This window comes from Trichosurus vulpecula, chromosome 3 (assembly GCF_011100635.1).
Source record: "Trichosurus vulpecula isolate mTriVul1 chromosome 3, mTriVul1.pri, whole genome shotgun sequence".
Classification (NCBI taxonomy): domain Eukaryota; kingdom Metazoa; phylum Chordata; class Mammalia; order Diprotodontia; family Phalangeridae; genus Trichosurus; species Trichosurus vulpecula.
Window position 1 is genome coordinate 187157191 of NC_050575.1, and position 19576 is coordinate 187176766.

Below are 19576 nucleotides of genomic sequence, written 5' to 3' on the forward strand. Positions count from 1 at the left end.
TTAGAGGAGGATCTGAAAAGTCCAACACACTAATGTGCTACTGGTGAGGATGCAAATTGGTATAAACTTCTAGAAAAAAATCTGAATTATACTAGAAAAGTCACTAAAATGAATACTCCCTTTGACTTAATAATACCATCATTAGGCATATACCTCTGAGGAGGTCAAAGTCAATAGAAAAAGTTTTCAAAGTCATCTCTTAGTAACAAAGATCTGAAAACAAATGGGGGAGTGGCTGAACAAATTTTGACATATGAATGTCATGGGATTTTTTCACCAGAGGGCAATTATGAAGAATCCAGGGAAACCTGAGATGATCAGAGAATCTACTAGGATCTATCTAGATGGAGCAGTTTGGCCCTGACTTTACCTTGATGACATTTAAAATTCCTTCATTGGTCCCAGGATCTGTCACAATATTGAAGTGTTCTTCTTCATTACCATGAAGTATTTTGTACTTTACTCTCCAGGAAGGTGTGAATGGAGAATCACGATCTTGCACTGGGAGCCTTATCACATCCTGTTGTATTTGGCCTTCGGAAATCTGTATTTTATACTGAAAGAAGCAATCATCATTCAGCATTGTTGAGACCAAGAAAATTTCTATCATTTTCTTTTTTTTACCCAGGTTAGCTAACTAAGAAGACTGGGCACATCTCTTTACTGAAATTTCTAAAAGAATCTGAAATCCTAATTATTTGGCAGAAGAATAACCAATGATAATAAGACATATTCTCTCCCTGCTATTTAGAGTGTAAAAACAAAATAATTTTTGAAAAAATTCTCTTGAATCTACTATTTTCACAACATTTCAAAATATTCCATTAAATATTTCTTATTAATGTGCTGTAATGTAAGGACTATGCTATCCTATAAAAATACAGGTAATTTCCTAAAAGACTAAAGGAGAGGCACTCTAAAATAATGGAAAATGAATTAGGGAGTCAGGAAATCTGAGTCCAAATTCAGGTTCTAATACTTATATGCTATGTGACCTTGGAAAACTCATGTGCCTCTTTAAGTATCAGTTTGTTTGTCTGTAAAATGGGAAAATTTTCCTTGTACTTCCTACCTTATAGGGTTTTTGGTACCATATAAATGTCAATCATAATGACTACACAGATTCAGAAAACAATTTTATGTTACAAATAAGCCTTGAAATAACTGGTTATTGAATAATCTTAGTAACATTTTGGCACCTTCAAAGTAAAACCACAAAAGAGCAGAGTCCTGTTTTCTGGGCTTATTTGTCAAGTAAAGATCTTTACGAAGTGAGGCAAAAATAAAAGAGGCTCAAAAATATTAACTTTTCACTACCATAATCAAGTTTGTTATGAGTTTGTTTTTAATCATTTCAGTTTGATTTGGAAAAGAAAATGGAAAATAAAATTGTTTTAAAAATACTTAACTATTATGGGAAATAATTTCTTTTAATCCTACACACAAAAATTGGAAAGAGACTAAATGCTTGCTATTCCCTTAATTCATCTAAAAGAAAATCATGCACACTCAAAATAATACACTCATGTTGGTCAAGATAATGATTCCCAATTTTTTCTCACTTGTGACATGCTATCATTTTCGATATTATTTCCTGACATCCAAATCATACCTCTTCAGTAACCTCCTCCCCATAATATTATGATATTAAATTAAAACAACCTGATTTTGCAAATTTCATGACACCTCCCACCCCATAAAGACAACCAGAGACACCCTGGGATGATGCAAACTGGAGACCAGCTCTCATTGGTCTTTATGATGATTAAAAAACAAAAGTTAGTTGTTGGACTTACATCTCTCTTAATAAATGTGGGCATGTGGTTATTTCCATCTTCAATTGCTATGTTAACAGTAGCAGTGGATGACAAAGGTGGCTCTCCATGGTCATTTGCTCTTATGAGTAATTTGAATAGTCGGGCAGCCTGTGCATGGGGGGAAAGAGTTAGCCTCCCCAACATATGGTAAGAAAACAAATCAACTGGCTTCATTGCTTAATTTTCATTTCTAGTAGTTTTATAATAGTCCCTCCAATGTTTCATGGTGGCATGGATGTGGGATCTTATAGGCTATGACAGCTTAAAGCAAGCTCTGGCAGATCCCATCAAACTGGAGAAGTTATTGGATGAAGTCCAGCAACAGACAATTCCAATGTCCAAGTATCAGCCTTTGACTGGCAGGTAATGAAATTTATTGGGGGCCACTACAATTCAGGTAGCATGTTTACTTAGCTATTGAAAGGCTGTGATTTTCATGGGCTGGACAAGAATCTACTCCAATGAAACCCTAGATCTTTTGAAATATTTTTGTAAGATTGTAGAATTCAGCAGCAGAAAAGACCTTAGAGATTATCTTTCTAGCTCTCTCATTTTAAAGATGAGGAAATTGAGACCCAGAGAAAGGTAACTTTCTTAGAGTCATAAAAACAGTAAACAAGAAAAGCCAACATTAAAACCCAGATTCAATGAAAACTTTTGCTTTTTCCTATACGTACATATACATATATATGCTTATTTCTATAGGTGTGCATACTCACGCGCGTGTGTGTGTGTGCATGTGCACGTGCGCATATTTTAATCTTGGCTTTGCTCATCTACTATTTATATGAGCAGTTAGATGGCACAACGGATAAAGTGACAGGTCTGAAGTCAGGAAGACTCATCCTCCTGAGTTCAAATCTGGCCTCAGACACTTGGTAGCTGTGTGACCCTGGGCAAGTCATTTAACCCTGTTTGCCTTACTTTCCTCATCTGTAAAATGAGCTGGAGAAGGAAACGGCAAACCATTCTAGTATCTTTGCCAAGAAAACTCCAAATGGCGTCATGAAGAGATGTGACTGAAAGTACTGAACAGCAACAACAACCAAGGTCTTTTCTACTGCTGAATTCTATAATCCTACAAGAATATTTGAAAAGCTCTAGGGTTTCACTGGAATGGATACTTGCTTCACCCATGAAGATCATAGTCCTTCCACAGCATGTCTGTGTGTGTGTGTGTGTGCACGCGCATGCGTGTGTGTGTATATATGTATAATCATGCAGTGTTATGTCTGTAGCAAATATACAGTGCAGCTGTAAGTAGCTTAAGAAACACACCATTATAGTTATCTATGTCTGAGTGTTAATTACCTACTAGATTGTGAACTCTTTGAGGGCAAGACACCTGGCACAGTGCTCTGAACATAGCGCGCACTTACTAAACACAAGATGAATGAAAAAAAAGATACACCTACACACTTAGAAGTCAGGTATAATAATTACACGTAGGAGACAGAATTCAAGCTTTTAAAAATAATTTTTAAAAAACCACTTATGACCTCATAATCTAAGCATCCTGAGACATGGATTTCTCCAGTATTGTGGTCAACGTAAAACCCATTTCCTTTTATCAATGGCACTTGTGAAACAAGGGAATAGGAGACTTCAGAATTGGGAGTTTGCTCTTTATCCGAATCAACTGCCACCACCTGAAATATAGGATTATCTAGAAGGAAAGAAAAAAAAATCAGCTGTTAACAACAGATTAAAGTTTCATGGTGTAGTTTGGATTTGTTTTAATTAGGCTGTTAGTGGTCTATCAGGAATTCTAAATGCCAATGAACTATTTTCCAGGTCATCTTACTGCTAGTACAAAATTTAGCTTAAGGACCAGAAACAGTCAGAATAGGAAACGTAAGGCCTACAATATTAAGAACTGAACAAGAAAATATATACCTGAAACCATTCAGTAGCACATCCCTTCCTACTCCTCATCTATCCTGTTTCACTATACAAAGTAAAGAAGCTTCCATAAAGGAAGTTAAGGAATACTAACCTGTTTTTATATGTAATTGGGGAAGAATAAAATGTTAAGAATGTAAACACGATATTTCCATTGATTAAAAAAATGGAATATGAATCTCACCCAACAGGTGAACAGGTCTCACCCAGATTGTGGTTATTTTTGACAGTGATGTTAAATTCTTCTTCAGCAAACTGTGGTGCATTATCATTGATGTCACCAACTTTGATAGTGAAAAATAAAGATCTCGCCACAAACTTCCAAGTTGATCTGTCAGCAATATCAAAGCGTATCTGGAAAACAGTGGTCAACATTAACGCCAAGACCAATTTTTTTTTGGAGGGGGCTATTACTACATCATCTTTTATGGTTTGTTATTCTTTTTTAAAATTTTATAACATCGTTATATCTCCTTCACTAGTATCTCAAATGAGTCATCCTCACAAATACCCCATAGCCTCATGTAATTAGACCCTATCCTGATTACAATTCAATTGATGCAGAAAAGATCCCACTAAAGTTCAATTTCAATCTGCTTCTCCATGTCATGTATCAATATACAAGCCCACAAAGACTTAAATCATCAAGGTAAAATTTCTGGCAATGTCTAGTGAAAGACAATGCTTTAAATGGAGAGATTTGAGGCTCTCTCCTTCTGAGCCAACATGTGGCCCATGACTCTGGGCTTTGGTTCTTTGCCTCAGCATTTGTTCTTTTATTTTAGGTGAAGGATGTTAGAGGCTCCAACTTTGTGAATTTCAAAAGGTCAGAAGAATAAGCCACCTGAGGTCTAGCATGCAAATCCATGCTGAGCACCAATGTCCCGAGAAGCAGGGAGTGATACTGGGACCCAGCCTAGCAATAGCACTCAACTGGCTGCAATGCCACATTTGAAAGTGAACTTGATGGGACCAATGCTTTGTAGAAATTGTATTAAATCTGAGCCCTCTCTTCCCAGAGACTAAAGTGATAGGGTGGGAGAGTGCCCTCAAGTTGTTGAGGGGAGGACATTTGTATTTCTGTTCTTATTATATCTTCTCATTTTAAGGTAAATATACATCTTTAAAAGCTAACCGATATTAATTGGTTTAATGAAACTATGGCATTAATCACCAGTTCTCATCAAGGGAGGAAAATATCCCTCTAATTGGGTTTCAATATGATAGCAATAGAGAAGAGATACCTCAGCCCCCACAACCCTGAAAGGATGATATAATCAGCCTAGTGATCCCAGAGAGTACTTGCTATGCTTGAATGAATTAATTTATAAAATACTTTCTCTTTCACAACATTGTCTCTCCAAATGGAGCTTTGCTGACAGAAGAACCTCACCTACAATTGAGCTACTCTTCGTAAATATTCTTCAGGGGAATTGGTGGGGAAAAGTAAGCCATAATTAAGCCAGGGTTGGTAAGGTCTGGGGTAAAATGAGAGAATAAGGGGTTGAGAAAGGGAGACAGAGCGTTCCATTAACAAATCTCAAGAGTAGAAAGAGAAAGTCACCTGAAGTTACGGATAGGGATAGGAGCCATAAATATGGGATCAAGAACAGTGAAGGAATCAGGATTTAGAACTGAAAGTGACTTTGGACAACATCTAATCCAACCTTTTCTTTTCAGGATGAAGAAACTAAGAACCAGATAGATTAGGTCATATGATCATAACAATCATCTAATTCAACTCCCCCATTTTTTCATGAAGAAACTGAGGACTAAGAAAGCTTAATAACTTGCTTCAGGTCACACAGGTAAGAAGTGTCAGAACCAAGATCTTAATCCATGTTTTCTGACTCCAGACCCAACTTTCTACTATATCTGCTGACTTTCCCACAATTACACAGGCAGTGGTGAAGCCCAGACCCAAACCCAGGTCCTCTGATTCCTAGTCCAATATTCTTTCCACTATAATATATTGCCTCTCTACAAATCAAGCCCTCATGGATATTCTAAGGATGAAAAGATATCCAGATTGGGGTCAATGCCCAATAATCCAGATATATTGTAGAATGTTAGAGCTAGAGAGGACCTTAAAGATCATTTAATCATGATTCTTGTTGTTGGAAGTTATCTTAGAAGCTATCTAGTTCAACCTGTACCTGACCAAGAATCTCCTTTACAACATTATCAACAAGTGGCCATCCAATCTTTGTTTCACCAAAAGTGAAGGAGAATAAATTACCTGCCGTTTAATTTTTGATTAGCTTTAATAATTGAGAAGTTTGTCTTTACTAAAGTTTAAATCAGTCTCTCTTCAGCTCCCACACATTTATATCTAATTTTGCCCTCTGGAACTGAGCAGAAGTATGATTCCTCTTCTATATGACAGCTGTTCAAGTAACTGAAGAAAGATATAATATCTTTCCTAAGTCTTTATCTCTGGGGTAAATAATCCTGTATTTTTATCTGATCCTCCTATAGCAGAATCATGGGATCTTCAATAGCCTTGGGGCCCTTCTCTGGATGCTTTTCAACTTTTCAACAACCTCCATGATACGGTATCCAGAACCAAAAGTAATACATCTAATGTAGTTTGGTTAAATTAACCTTTTATCCCAAAGAGATGAGGGGCTGGGAAGGAAACACAGAATCAGCTAGCACAATTAATAAATCCATGGGCATGACATCTGACAACAGGAATTCAACCAATCCCTTTACTCATCCTTATCTGGTGTATTTGTAGTTGCATATTCTTAGACTCATGGAATCATAAAGGGCAGGACGTAGACCTTCAGAGGCCATTTAGTGTATTCCATACCTGAATCACACTCTCTGAATCATACTCAACCAATGGATGTTCAGCCTTTGTATTTTTAGAGCTCAGTCTGTTTGAAAGATTTTAGGGCCTGTTCACCCTGGATTAGCGCATTTGCAAAAGTTTTCAGCTCCCTTTTTCCCACTGAGTAAAGAACAGTTCTCGCCTTAATGACCTTAGGCTACTCAGAATCAGGCTGAAGTTTTGGGTAGAGGTTTTTCTCCAGGGTTGTCAATAGTTCTCACGACTAGTACAAGTTTGAGACTCGAAGTGGCTGTGAAGTAAAAGCTCGTTTCTTGGATTCCTTTTGTGTGAGTGTTCCACCAAAGGTTTGTAGGCTATCAATCAATGCTGTAATTTGACTGGAGGTGGCATGACTGTGGCTCTTTTCCCTGATGTACTGAAGAAGACTAGAGAAACCACGGATATGGCCTAACAGAGCAACATCATAGCAGGAATATCACCTGCATTGTTCTGTACACTGTACCACTTCATACAGCCAGAGATCAGATTAGGGTTTTTGGTGGCCATGTGGCACTGTTGACTCATGCTGACCTTTTCCAGCTCCTTCATTTTATGCAGAATAAAAATGAGGTTCACAGAGACAAATTATACCGAGGAATCAAGAGGATGTCTCTCACAAAGGGTGACAGAAAATGGCTACTGAGTAGCGGAGTGGGATTAGAAACCTCTGTTCTTGACCCCAATCCAACAAACTTTCTACTACATCACACTGACTACACCAAGTAACTCAATCTCTGATGTCAGAAGAAAAGGTCTGCTAACCGATGTGATTATTTGTTCGCTGTTGTTGTTAAGTCATTTTTCAGTAGTGTCTAAACTCCTTGTGATCCTGGCAAAGATACTAGGACAGTTTGCCGTGTCCTCCTCCAGCTCATTTTATAGATGAAGAACTCAGGCAAACAGGGTTAAGTGACTTTCCCAGGATCACGCGGTAAGTATCTGAGGCCACATTTGAACTCAGGAAGATGAGTTTTCCTGATTCCCAGCCCACTGCTCTATCCATTGCGTCACCTAGCTGCCCACGCTGTGATTAACCATGTTCCAAATTCTGGAACTTACAAGCGGCTCCAACACTTAACTGTGTAACCATGAACACATTGCTCAGCCTCTCTGACCTTCATTTTCAACATCTGTAAAATGGGAATAATATTACTATCATTGCCTACCTCATGGGATTTCTGTGAGGAAAGTATTTTGTAATATTGAAATGATACAGTAGGCTGAACTAGATTAAAATATATATTGGAAATGGTTAACAAAATAAATAAAAATCCAATAAAACATAGATAAAGCTAATTTGTGGTTTTATAAGTCAATATATGGCAATAAGGGATCTATTTCTTTTTGAGTTTGATACCACTGATGTAAATTATTATTTTCATTGTTATTATTATCCTACGCATCATATAAACCTAGGCATGAGTGGTATTTGGCTTTGAAATCTTTAGAAGACATAGGTTAAATAGTAAAAAAAGATAAATATACTATACTTTTCCACAGAATTCTTTACATTTATATTCCCTATAAAATTTTTTAAAGTTTTCTTGTAAGAAGATTTCCTTTAAAATACAACCATGTGCATATTCCCTTTCATAATCCATGAATAGTCCCCCAATAACACTGAATTTCTGCACCTAAAACTATACTCAAAAAGAAGCATTTTAACTTGTAATTTTTCACAATGATTTCATCAAGATAGGCACCAAACTAAACCAAGCTACAGTGTAGGCCCAGGGACAGAAACAATACTAATATCTAGACAAAGCTTCCAAGATCTGGGGAAACAAAGGGAAAGGGGGAGAACAGAAGGAGGAGAGAAGCCTAGAGATGCCTAGAAGGGCAAAACCTGGGCCAGAAACTGATGGAGAATGGGGCAGACGGTGGACTCCCAGATGAGGAAACCCATTGATGCAGTTATGCATCTTCTTTATAATTTTTAGTCAGAGAGCTGTCTAGGGCAATAAGAGGTTAAGTGACTTGCTCAGGGTCACACAACCAGTATGTGTCAGAAGAAAGACTTGAAAACAGTTCTTCTTGGCTCTGAGAATGGCTTTTTATCCACTATGCTATGCTGCCTCTCTTAAGATTTTATATTTTATTATTTTCCCTAAAAAGTGAGATAGCTACACTCTAAACCACTAATTTCCCTCAGGATATATTCTGCAAAAAATTTGTTGAATTTCCACCAGGGCCCTAAAAGTCAGGGCAGATGTAAGAACAATCCTGTATATGTTCTACACTAGGAAAGATTTTCTCTGTGTGTGCTTGTGTTTGCTATGGCTGAAAATTTTATTTCCTAAAAGATGGGTTTTGTCCCTGAATAGAAATAGACATCATATCTCTCTGTCTGTCCTTACCTCTTAACTATTTTAACGGTTTTCAGGTTTGGCTGGTTCTTTCTTAGGTGACTGAAGGAATAGGATGCTAGACCAGAAGACCCACACTTTCATTCCATTACCCCTCAAAAGTCATCAAGGGTGGAATGTTTTCTCTACTCTTGTTACTCATTCATACCTTACCACAAACAATGGCATAGGTTGTTTAAAAACTATCCTGACTGTACAAGAGTCTAAACTGAAACATTCAACTTTCTTCTGGGCCTCTCCCCAGTGAGCTATCTTCTGTTAATGTAGCATTTACTGTTGGCGCTACTGATCTAGCTCTTGTCTTCTGAAAGCAAAGGGTCTTCTATTACAGTGTAGAAAGGGGCCCAAGAGAGACTTAATGTTAAGTAGAAGTGGTGTGACATAGAGAAAAGAGGGCTGACTTTGAACATCTGGGTTTGGACTTTTGAGACTTCCTACCTGTGTTGACTTTGGGCAAGTCCTAACCTCCTTGGAACTCAGTTTCCTCATCTGTAAGATGAACAATTTGAACTACCTGGCTTCTGAGGTCCCTTCTAGCTTTAGGTCTATGATAACTATAATTATAATAGCTGGTTTTAGATAGCACTTTGAGGTTTGCAAAGAATCTTACATAGATTCTCTCATTTGAGCCTCAAAACAACCTTGAGAAGATACTAAAGACATTCTTACCCCCATTCTACTGATGAGGAAACTGAGGCTTAGGACATGTAAATGACCAGTCCATGGTCACAAAACTCAAATATCACAGACAGGATTTGCTATCTCAGGTTAAATGAAAATAAAATCCCCAAAAAGCTTTTATTGGATATATACTCTTATGCAAGGTGTTGTCATGCTAGCTCTTTCCTGAATTTGACTTTCCACTTTCCACTCTTGCCATTTTCAATGGCCTGACTCCAAACAGATCAAGCACGATATCCACTAACCACACTGCCTCTAACCCAGTCTCCTTTTTTTTACAGAGGAGGAAATGAAGGCTTAGACAGGTGAGGTGAGTTGCACAAGAGTGGATAAAGGGAAGAGCCAGGTCTAAAACAAGGGTCTTGTGATACCTAGGCCAGAATTTTTCTGTTGCAGGACACTGCTCCCCTTAACTACACCATGCATCTAAATCTCCTTAACTCTACTGAGAGCCAGGCCTACGTCACATTCTGTTTTTTATACAGATCTGTGTATCCCCTTTGCATCTACACAATTTAACTCAAGAAACATTTATTAAGCACCACCTATGTTTAAGGCTGTTTATGTTTATGGCTTACAAAGACAAAAACAAACCAATCCCTGACCTTAAAGAACTGATGTTACACAAGTGAGAAAGAGCATGTATACAGACGATTTAGATACAAGATAATTTTACATTAGATACAGAATAATCTGAGGAGGAAGAAAGCAGTAACAAGTAGGAAAATCAAGGAATTTATTGGTAACTGAGCTGAGGCTTGGAAAGATGAAAGTTATCCTAAGAAGCAGAGATGAGAAGAAAGTACACTCTGTACATGGAGGACTATGAAAATCAGAGAATAGAAAATGGAACATCAACCCTTATGCTGCAAATATCCTTCTAGTTATTATTGTTATCTTGGAGTCACCTTCATGGTTATTTAGACTTTCTTCATGTTTTATCAGGTGTTTTGTCTAGAAAGGATCACAGGATGAAAGATTTAGATCTGGAAAGGACCTTAGATGTGGAGTCCAACTCCTTCATTTTGAAGATAAGGAAACTGAACCCCAGAGATGTCATCCAGGGTCTCACAGCTAGTAAGTGTCTAGGAATAGAATGGGAAGATACAGTGCCTTTTAGAAATAGATTTTTGTCTTTATAAGGGTTTTAGGAGAATTTTTGCACATTTGGAGAAAATAGAGCCAGATCCTACCAATGGATAAAAACACTATTTCCTACTTTGGAAAACTACACTAACTCTTTAGGAACATGGAAATAAGACATGATTCTGAAACATTAAATTATATGGTTGAGGTTCTGAAAAGGTTAATACCCTTTAAAAGTGGATGATTTACTTCCAATACAAAGGAGACTCACACCCTAGGCCCTGTAAAAACCTGAAAGGTAAGGTGCTGTTCCACAGAAATGCAAAAAAAAAAAAAAAAAACAACAGGATCTTTGTTTGTTGAGTTTACAAAAGATCTTCCAGATCTCCAGAGTTGCATGAATAGAGTTTGTAGATATTTCAGTAGTGACGCATTTGCTAACACAATATAAAGTCAACAACAACAAAAAAAAAACCAAACACATTCAACACTTTGCAAAGGTAAGCTTAGAAACCTTCAAACTTCTGGTAAAACTTGGGACACTTGACACTATAACTAGGATACATAAAGCCCCATATGAAATTCTAAAAAGAAAATGAGGAATAGACTAACAAATCATTGAAAAAAAGAACATCAAAGAGCAGCCCTTCAAATATGAGGCTAGGAATTATTCAAGAATTCCTTGATCCCCTTATCCAACCATAATCTATTGGCTTTCTACCTCTTCCTCTGCCTCCCATACCTAACCCAACTCTTCCATGGCACTGTGACCTCCAATCCTCTGACCCTCAATTCTCTTTAAGGTCATTTCCCTGACACTAGCCACTCTCTCTTCTTTTCTCCATCATGACCCCCTGGAGAATCAATTGAACTCGACACTGTCCCCTTTTCTGGAGTCCCTAATCACCCTTATCATTTCTGCTGATCGCACCCTGCCAAATCTCAACCTTGGATCACTCCCACTATTGGCTGCCTTTGTTCCTACACATGCTACTAAACAAAGGTATACAACTATTCTGTCTAGGCCCACTGCAAATTTATGTTACACAACCTCACCTGGGCCCTCATTGCTGTTAGCTAATCCTTATATACCTGCCTCATCAACTCACTATCCCAGTTACCCCAGGGGCTCTTCTAAATCTCATGCCTCCTCAAACCTTCCATAGCTCTCCCCCTCCCACCTTCTCAGCTGAGAACCTTGTTTCATATTTTTCAGAAAAAATTGAGACTAATCGCTACAAACTACCTCTGCTTTCCTCTTACTCATCTCATGGCACCTTCTGTTACTATCTCCTCCTTTGTCCTTATTTATTCCTCACCAAGGCTAACCCCTCAAGCAATTCCATTCTGTCCCATCTCCTCCAATAGATTGCTCCTCTGTCATCCCCATTCTGTAACTCATTTTCATTCTTTCTTTGTCTACTGACCATACCCCAATTGCTTACAAACACACCAATGTCTCCTCATACTCTTGCGTGATCCTTCCATCCCTGCTATCACCCTATGTCTCTTCTACCCTTTGTAACTAAGCTCCTTGGAAAGGTGATCTGCAAGAAGTGCTTCTACTTTCTCTCCCCCTCACAATCCAGCTTCTGACCTTATCATTCCACTGAAACTACTCTCTCTGAAGTTACCAATGACCTCTTAATTGTCAAATCCTTTTCTCAATCCTTATTCTCCTCCAGCTTTCTGTAGCCTCTGACACTATTGATCAACTTCTCCTTTCTCTAGGTTTTCAGGACATCATTCTCTCCTGGTTCTCCTCTTACCTATCTGACCACTCCTTCCAAGTATCCCTTGCTGGATGCTCATCCAGATCATATCTGCTAACCATGTGTCCCACAGGGTTCTGTCCTGAGCCCTTTTATACTCTCCCTCTACACTGCTTCACTTGGCGATCTCACCAGCTCTCATGGACTTAATTATCATCTCTATGCTGAGGAGTCTCACATCTACCTAACTTCAACTTCTCTGCTGAATTCCATTCTTTCTTACTTATAAGCTTATGATACTTACTGACTTGCAGATATCTCAAACTAGATGTTCAGTAGACATCTTAAACTCAATATATCCAAACCAGCAGATCTCATTATCTTTCCCTCTAAACCTGCCCCATTTCCTACCTTCCATATTACTGCAGAGGGCAACACCACCTTCCCACCCCTCAGGCTCCCACCATAGATGTCATCCTCAACTCCTCACTATCTCTCACTGCCCCCCACACCCACATCCATCCAATCTATAACCAAAGCTTGTTAATTTCACCTTTGCAACATCTTTCCAATAGACCCTTCTCACCTCTGGCACTGCTAGCACTCTAGTACAGGTCCTCACCATCTCATACCTTGCCTACTGCAAGAGCTTCCTGGAGGATCTGCTGCCTCAAGTCTGTCCCCACTCCAATCCATCCTCCATCCAACTGCTAAAGTGATTTTCCTAAAGCACAGGTCTGACGACATTACCTCCTACCCCCAATAAACTCCAGTAGCTTCATATCTGTTTGGCATTCAAAACCTTTTATAACCTAGACCCATTCTATCTTTCCAGTCTTCTTATATCTTACTCCAGACCATATATTCTGATCCAATGACACTGGCCTCCTGGCTGTCTCATGACACTCCATTTATCTGCTTTTGGCATATTGTCTGGCTATTCCCCATGTCTGGAATGCTCTCTCTCCTCTGCTCCAATGACTGACCTCCCCCTCCCTGGCGTCCGTTAAGTCCCAAATAAAATTCCACTTCTACAGAAAGTCTTTTCCAAACCCTCTTAATTCTAGTGCCTTCCCTATCATTTACTTCCTATTTATCCTGTATATAGCTTGTTTGTACAGATCTGTTTGCACGGTTGTCTCCTCCAATAGTTTATAAGCTCTCTGAGGGCAGGGAATGTCTTTTGACTCTTTTTTGTTTCCCCAGTGCTTAGATCAGTGCCTGATACATAGTACGTGCTTACTTCGTGTTTACTGACTAATATACCTCAGCTCTGAATTTTTGGTTGATTAAACTTTTTTTCTTTATTGTCTTGCTATGCTATTCCAAATACATTTTGGGTAGGGGTAGAGAAGAAAGAAGATTAGAGGGGTAAAATTTATAGGTACCGTAAAAGATTGTATTTCCTCTCGGTCAATCGGATAGTGAACATAGACTTTCCCATTATGGTTATCTTCTATAGAAAACAGACCAGTTGGATGCTCATCCACACCAGGCCCACTGATTATACATATTAAGGATTCACTGTAGTTCACATTATCGAATAGCTGTAAATAAAAACACAGAAAAAAACATTTTTTTTAAAAAAGATCATTCTTCAGATAAAATGCTCCCAACCACTGAAGCAGGCTATTTCCTCTCCCTGATGTCCTGGAACCAGTTTTCTAAGTCTTGGTAAATGTACTACTGCCACAATGCCTATCCTATCACCTCCACTCATACTTCCTCATAAACCCTAATCACCTCTCACCTGGGCTATTGAAATAAACAGACCTAAATAAAAGACTTAATTGTTCTCCCTACTTCCATTAACTCCTCTCTCCAATCCATCCTCCACCCAACTACCAAACTGATATCCCTAAAACATAGAGCTGACCATATTACTCCCCTACTCAAAAATCTTCAGTTGCTCCCTCGTGCTTCTAATATAGAATAAAAAAACTTCAGTCCTAAAGCCCTCCACAATCTGTTTCTCACTTACCTGTCTAGTCTTAGTTCCCATTACTCCCCTTCATTTACTCTCTGTCCCAATCAAATTGGTCTATGAGCCATTCCCAGGACATAACATTCCATCACTTGGCCTCTACTCCTTTTCACAAGCCTTCCTCCACGTAAGGAAAGCACTCCCTCCTCACTTTTGTCTCTACTCTAGAATTGCTACCTTCCTTCACAGTACAGATTACAAAGCCTTTCATGACGTCTCCTTGTAGTTGGTGCTCTGTAAATTACCTTGGATATATGTTGCATTTACTTATCTGGATAACTGTTGTTACAGGGCAGTACTGAAGCCAAACTGAACTGGCTTAGAGAGTGGACTGTTAAATTTTTCAGTGTGAGCATTTGCACTTCAGAAATTGGCAAATACTACAAATCATGGCTTGATTTATTGTTTTGTGGATTGTCTAGATTTAAGAAAGTGTTAAGAATGCAAATTGAACTTAAAAGTGTTTTTGCAGAGAAAGTTGTTAAACATTTACCAGCACACTCCCATGTTGTATCCACACAACAAAGAACGTAAGCTCCTCAAGAAAAGGAATTGTTTTGCTTTTTTTGTTTCAATCTCTGAATCCTGGCATCTAACAGTGCTTTGCACATGGTAGGTGCTTTAAAATTTTTGTGCAATTAAACTGGAAGATGTATACATCTTTGATTAAGGAATTATTATTGTGAATGCCTTCAGGATTTTTTATCTGTTTCCAATTGCTAGATTTTTAAATGGATAAAAACAGACAGACATATGGCTTTTTAAAAAAATGGATAATTTTTAAATGGATAAAAGGGATGGACATATGGCTTACCTCTCCAACAAGCTTGGGGAATGGTCCTGGGTCTTCCTCTTTGAGCTCCAAGGTACTGATAACCCAATTTCTTTTAAAACGCTGTAAAGGCTGGTGATCCTTTGCCTGGAGTATGCGCTAAACCAAACATATTGTAATCAAGCCACGAAAAGAAAATTGTTGCAATATTACTTTGAGGTGGCATTGTATGATATGTGTATGAGTCTCACAAATTGTTCATAGCCTCCCCTGAGATGAAATGCCCTTTACCTTAAATCCCTGGTGGCTCAATGTGACTTCATAAATGTAAGCATTTTGAATCTATTTACTTTGTTTTCCTGAAAACTAAAACAAGTTAGGGTACTGCAAATGTCTAGATTTTCAAACAAGCTTATCAGCAAAAACAAACAAACAAACTGTATCTTGCATATTATTAAGCTTAATACCTACCCTCATCTTTGCCTGATTGGTAAATTCATCTTTTCCTGGCTGGACACTGATGGTTACAGTGACCTTGGAAACAAAAACTAAGTTAGTAGGCAATACATTTATCAAAATGTTAATTGACAGTGGCAAATTGCCTAAAACAACATGATCTTCATATGTCAAAAAGAAAAAGTGGGGGCAGGAAGGATATTAGTGTAACAACAATGTTACTTGAAGCTGCTGTGGGGGTGTAAGGCCAATAATACCAGCACACAGCAGGGCTGCTAGCGCAGGTACTTTGATCTGCTTTTCTAAAGGATAGCAACTTTAAAGGGGTCAACAATCTTACTTTAATCAAACACATATCTATCATTCACTTAGTTCAGGGGAAAAGTCAGCAGCCTGAACTTCAGAGAAAATATAAACAGAAATTACAAGCAGAAATTATATAAACAGAGAAATAAAGACCAACAGACAGGGCTTCCAACTGTCTGACCAAAAGCAATACATACATAGTTACCAGAGAGAGAGATAAATCAACACCTGGGTTTTTCAAAGTTGGGAGGCTCCTTTACAGCTACCTAGAGTCTCATCAGGCTACATCACACAAACATTCTTCCCGTGAGTGAGCCCCAAAGCAAAATGCTAACAGGGTCCGAGGGCATCACAACCCATGTGACCCAGGCTCATGTGATTCAAACTCATGTGACTTAAGCAAGTCACATGGGCCTATTAATGGATAGGAAAGATATTCTCATTAAGCAAAAATACATTAACAATACAATTAGAACCTCTGATCACATGCAAAATCCATAATAAATTTAGAAAATATACAAAAATATACTTTGTATATTCAGTTGTCTAAAGATGCTAATTTGCTTAATTTACATTTTTTGACTATCCTAACTCTTGGCTATCTTTTGCTGTGGAGGAGAGGGCACTAGACTGTGTGATGGAAAAGATATAGATTTGGGTCCTAGTTGGCTTTGACATGATACAATTTATTGTTCAGTCATTTTCAGTCATGTCTAACTCTTCGTGACTCCATTTTGGGGTTTTCTTGGCAGAGCTACTGAAGTGACTCGCCATTTCCTTCTCCACCTCATTTTACAGCTGAGGAACTGAAGTAAACAGGGTGAAGTGATTTGCCCAGGCTAGTAAGTATCTGAGGCCACATTTGAACTCAGGTAAGATGAGTCTTCCTGATTCCAGGCCCAGTGCTCTATCCACTGGGCCACCCAGCTGCCCTACAATTTATTAATGTGTTGTTCGGTTCTGTCTCACTCTTCATGATCCCCATGGTCTGTGGGGTTTTCTTGACAAAGGTACTGGAGTGGATTGCCATCTCCTTCTCCAGTGGGTTAAGGCAAACAAAAGTTAGGTGACTTGATGCCTGAGGCCACATTTGAACTCAGGTCTTCCTGACTCTAGGCCCAGCTCTCTATCCACTGAGCCACCTAACTGCCTGTGGCTGTTTGATTTTAAGGAAATTATTCAACCTCTCTGATCTGATTTGTCATCTGTAAAATAGGGACAATTATCCTTGCTTTGCCTCAGAGGGTTGTTGTGAGTAAGCTGCTTTGCAGGCTTTAAAATGGCTATAGAAATGTGAGCTATTATTATACAAAGGCTAAACAAATATGATTCTGATAGAAATTCATTGATAGCAGGGACTGTCTCTAACTAAAACTATGAGAGTCTATTTGTTAATGTCATAGTTCATGACAAATTTTCCCAACCATCTGCTCTATGCCTGTCCTTTTTTACTAAAGGAGAAAAAATTTCAAATGCCTTGAGTGGAATTCTAAAGTCTCAAGTATCAGCAAATTCACATAATTACTCCTTTTTGATTAATGCTAGTAGTTCTGAATTAAGAGCCAAACCAATGTTTTAATTTTCTTAAACATACTTCTTATAGAAAAACAAATATAAATTCAACTTTGCTGAGATTGATAATAGTAATAATGTCAATTTATTTTTCTAGACCTCATTTTCCTTTTTTATTAAAAAAAAGGAAGGAGCATTATATGAGTTTATCTCCAAGATTCTTTCTGGTTTTGACATTTCTATGTTGAATAAATTAATTTTTAAAAGGCATTGATTAAGAATTCACTTTGTGCCAACCACTGTGCTAAGGGCTGGAGATACAAAAAGCAAAAGATGAATAGTCCCGCTCTTAAGGAGCTCACACTTTAGCTGGGGAAGACAGCACATAAAAGAACATTCAGCTGCAGAGTAGATAGACTCAGAAGTCCTAAGACAGCAGCAGTGGAGGAAGAGGGAAGTGGGGTGGTGGTGGGGACAGAAGACGGTGATTGCATGGTGAGAAGTCTTTCAGGTTATTTAAGTAGTTAAGGTGACAATGCTGGGAAACTACAAGCAAGGCATGAAGGAAACAGTGGTAGAGCAAATGGGAAGGTTTCCAAAATGTCTTCCATCTAATTGGAAGGAATGGAATTGTCGATGTTAACAAATACTTAAAACTCCTTGTGATATGGGTACTAACTTGATTTATTACAAAAGAAAGGCACACACATGTGGGAACTCCTTATACTAAGGATTTCAGGGTAGGGGATAAAAAAGGGGAGCTAGAGAAAGGAGGACAGATTAGGGAGGCAATGCTAGTAGTAAAGCATTTTGATGAGAGACAGGATAAAAGGAGACAGAGAAAGATAAATGAGAGGAAATAGGATGGAGGGAAATACACAATTAGTAATCATAACTGCAAAAAAAATATCTTACAGCAAGTTTCTCTAATAAAGGTCTCATTTCTCAAATATATAGAGAATGGAGGGGCAGCTAGGTGGCACAGTGAGTAGAACAAGAGCCTTGGAGTCAGGAAGACCTGAGTTCAAATGTGACCTCAGACACTCGACACACTCACTAGCTGTGTGACCTCGGGCAAGTCACTTAACCCCAATTGCCTTCCCTTCTCCCCTCCAAAAAAAGAAAAGAGAATGGAGTTAAATTTATAAAAAATATAAGTCATTTTCCAATTGATAAATAAATGGTCAAAGGATATGAACAGACAGGATGTGGAAAAGCTGAGACATTAATGCATTGTTGGTGAAGTTTGTGAACTGATCCAACCATTCTGGAGAACAATTTGGAATTATGCCAAATAAAACTGTGCATATGCTTTGACCCAGTAATACCACTAGTACTACATCTGCATCCCAAAGAGATTTTTAAAGGGGGGTAACCTATGCGTACAAAAATATTTATAGCAGCTTTTTTGTGGTGTCAAAAAATTAGAAATTCAGGGTACACTCATCAATTGGGGAATGGCTAAACAAGTTGTGGTATATGATTGTGATGGAATGCTACTGTGATGTAAGAAATGATGAGCAGGATGCTTTCAGAAAAACCTAGGAAGACTTAAACGAACTAATGAAAGTGAAGTAAACAGAACCAGGAGAACACTGTACACAGTAACAGCAATATTGAAACTTACTAGAAAAAGCCACAAAATCAAATTGATTTCACCCACTACAAATTCATGGTACAGAACTTCAAGTGGTTTCTTCCTGCTCATGACTATCCATTTAATCTACCTGTATAAACTCTAATTCCCCACCGTGACTATTACAAGATATTTCTTCTCTCCTTCTACCACCAATTAGAAACCCTCTCGAAATTAGAACAGATCAACTAGCTTCCTCTTTCACTGAAAAGATGTCAACCAACTTCCATGAATTGCCTCAGCTTCTCCTCAAACCTTCTCAGCATCATCACCTTCTCTCACTTCTTTCCCCCAGTAACAGATGAGATAGTCTAGTCTTCACCAAGTCTAATCTCTCTTTACCCAAGCTCTTGATCCCATTTTCTCTTGCTTCCTCCAAGACCTGGCTAGAGTTGTAACTTCTTTCCTCTTTTTCTTTCCCTAAGTCCTTCCCAACCTCTTCCCAGAAATATATGGAGTTCCTAATATAGGTATACCTTGTTTTATTGTATGCAAGTCTATTGGCGCCAT

General features: G+C 38.4%; 1 protein-coding gene across 1 annotated transcript in view; it reads right to left on the reverse strand.

Moving 5' to 3' along the window:
- Positions 1–19576, reverse strand: part of CDH26 (cadherin 26) — a 57805-nt gene extending 38229 nt beyond the window's left edge. The window contains exons 1-8 of the mRNA XM_036749895.1: positions 19543–19576; positions 15628–15758; positions 15199–15303; positions 13789–13947; positions 3926–4073; positions 3317–3483; positions 1797–1925; positions 371–556 (exon numbers count right to left, since the gene is read on the reverse strand). Coding sequence (XP_036605790.1) covers positions 371–556; positions 1797–1925; positions 3317–3483; positions 3926–4073; positions 13789–13947; positions 15199–15303; positions 15628–15758; positions 19543–19576 — 1059 coding nt within the window. The remainder of the gene's footprint in view (positions 1–370; positions 557–1796; positions 1926–3316; positions 3484–3925; positions 4074–13788; positions 13948–15198; positions 15304–15627; positions 15759–19542) is intronic.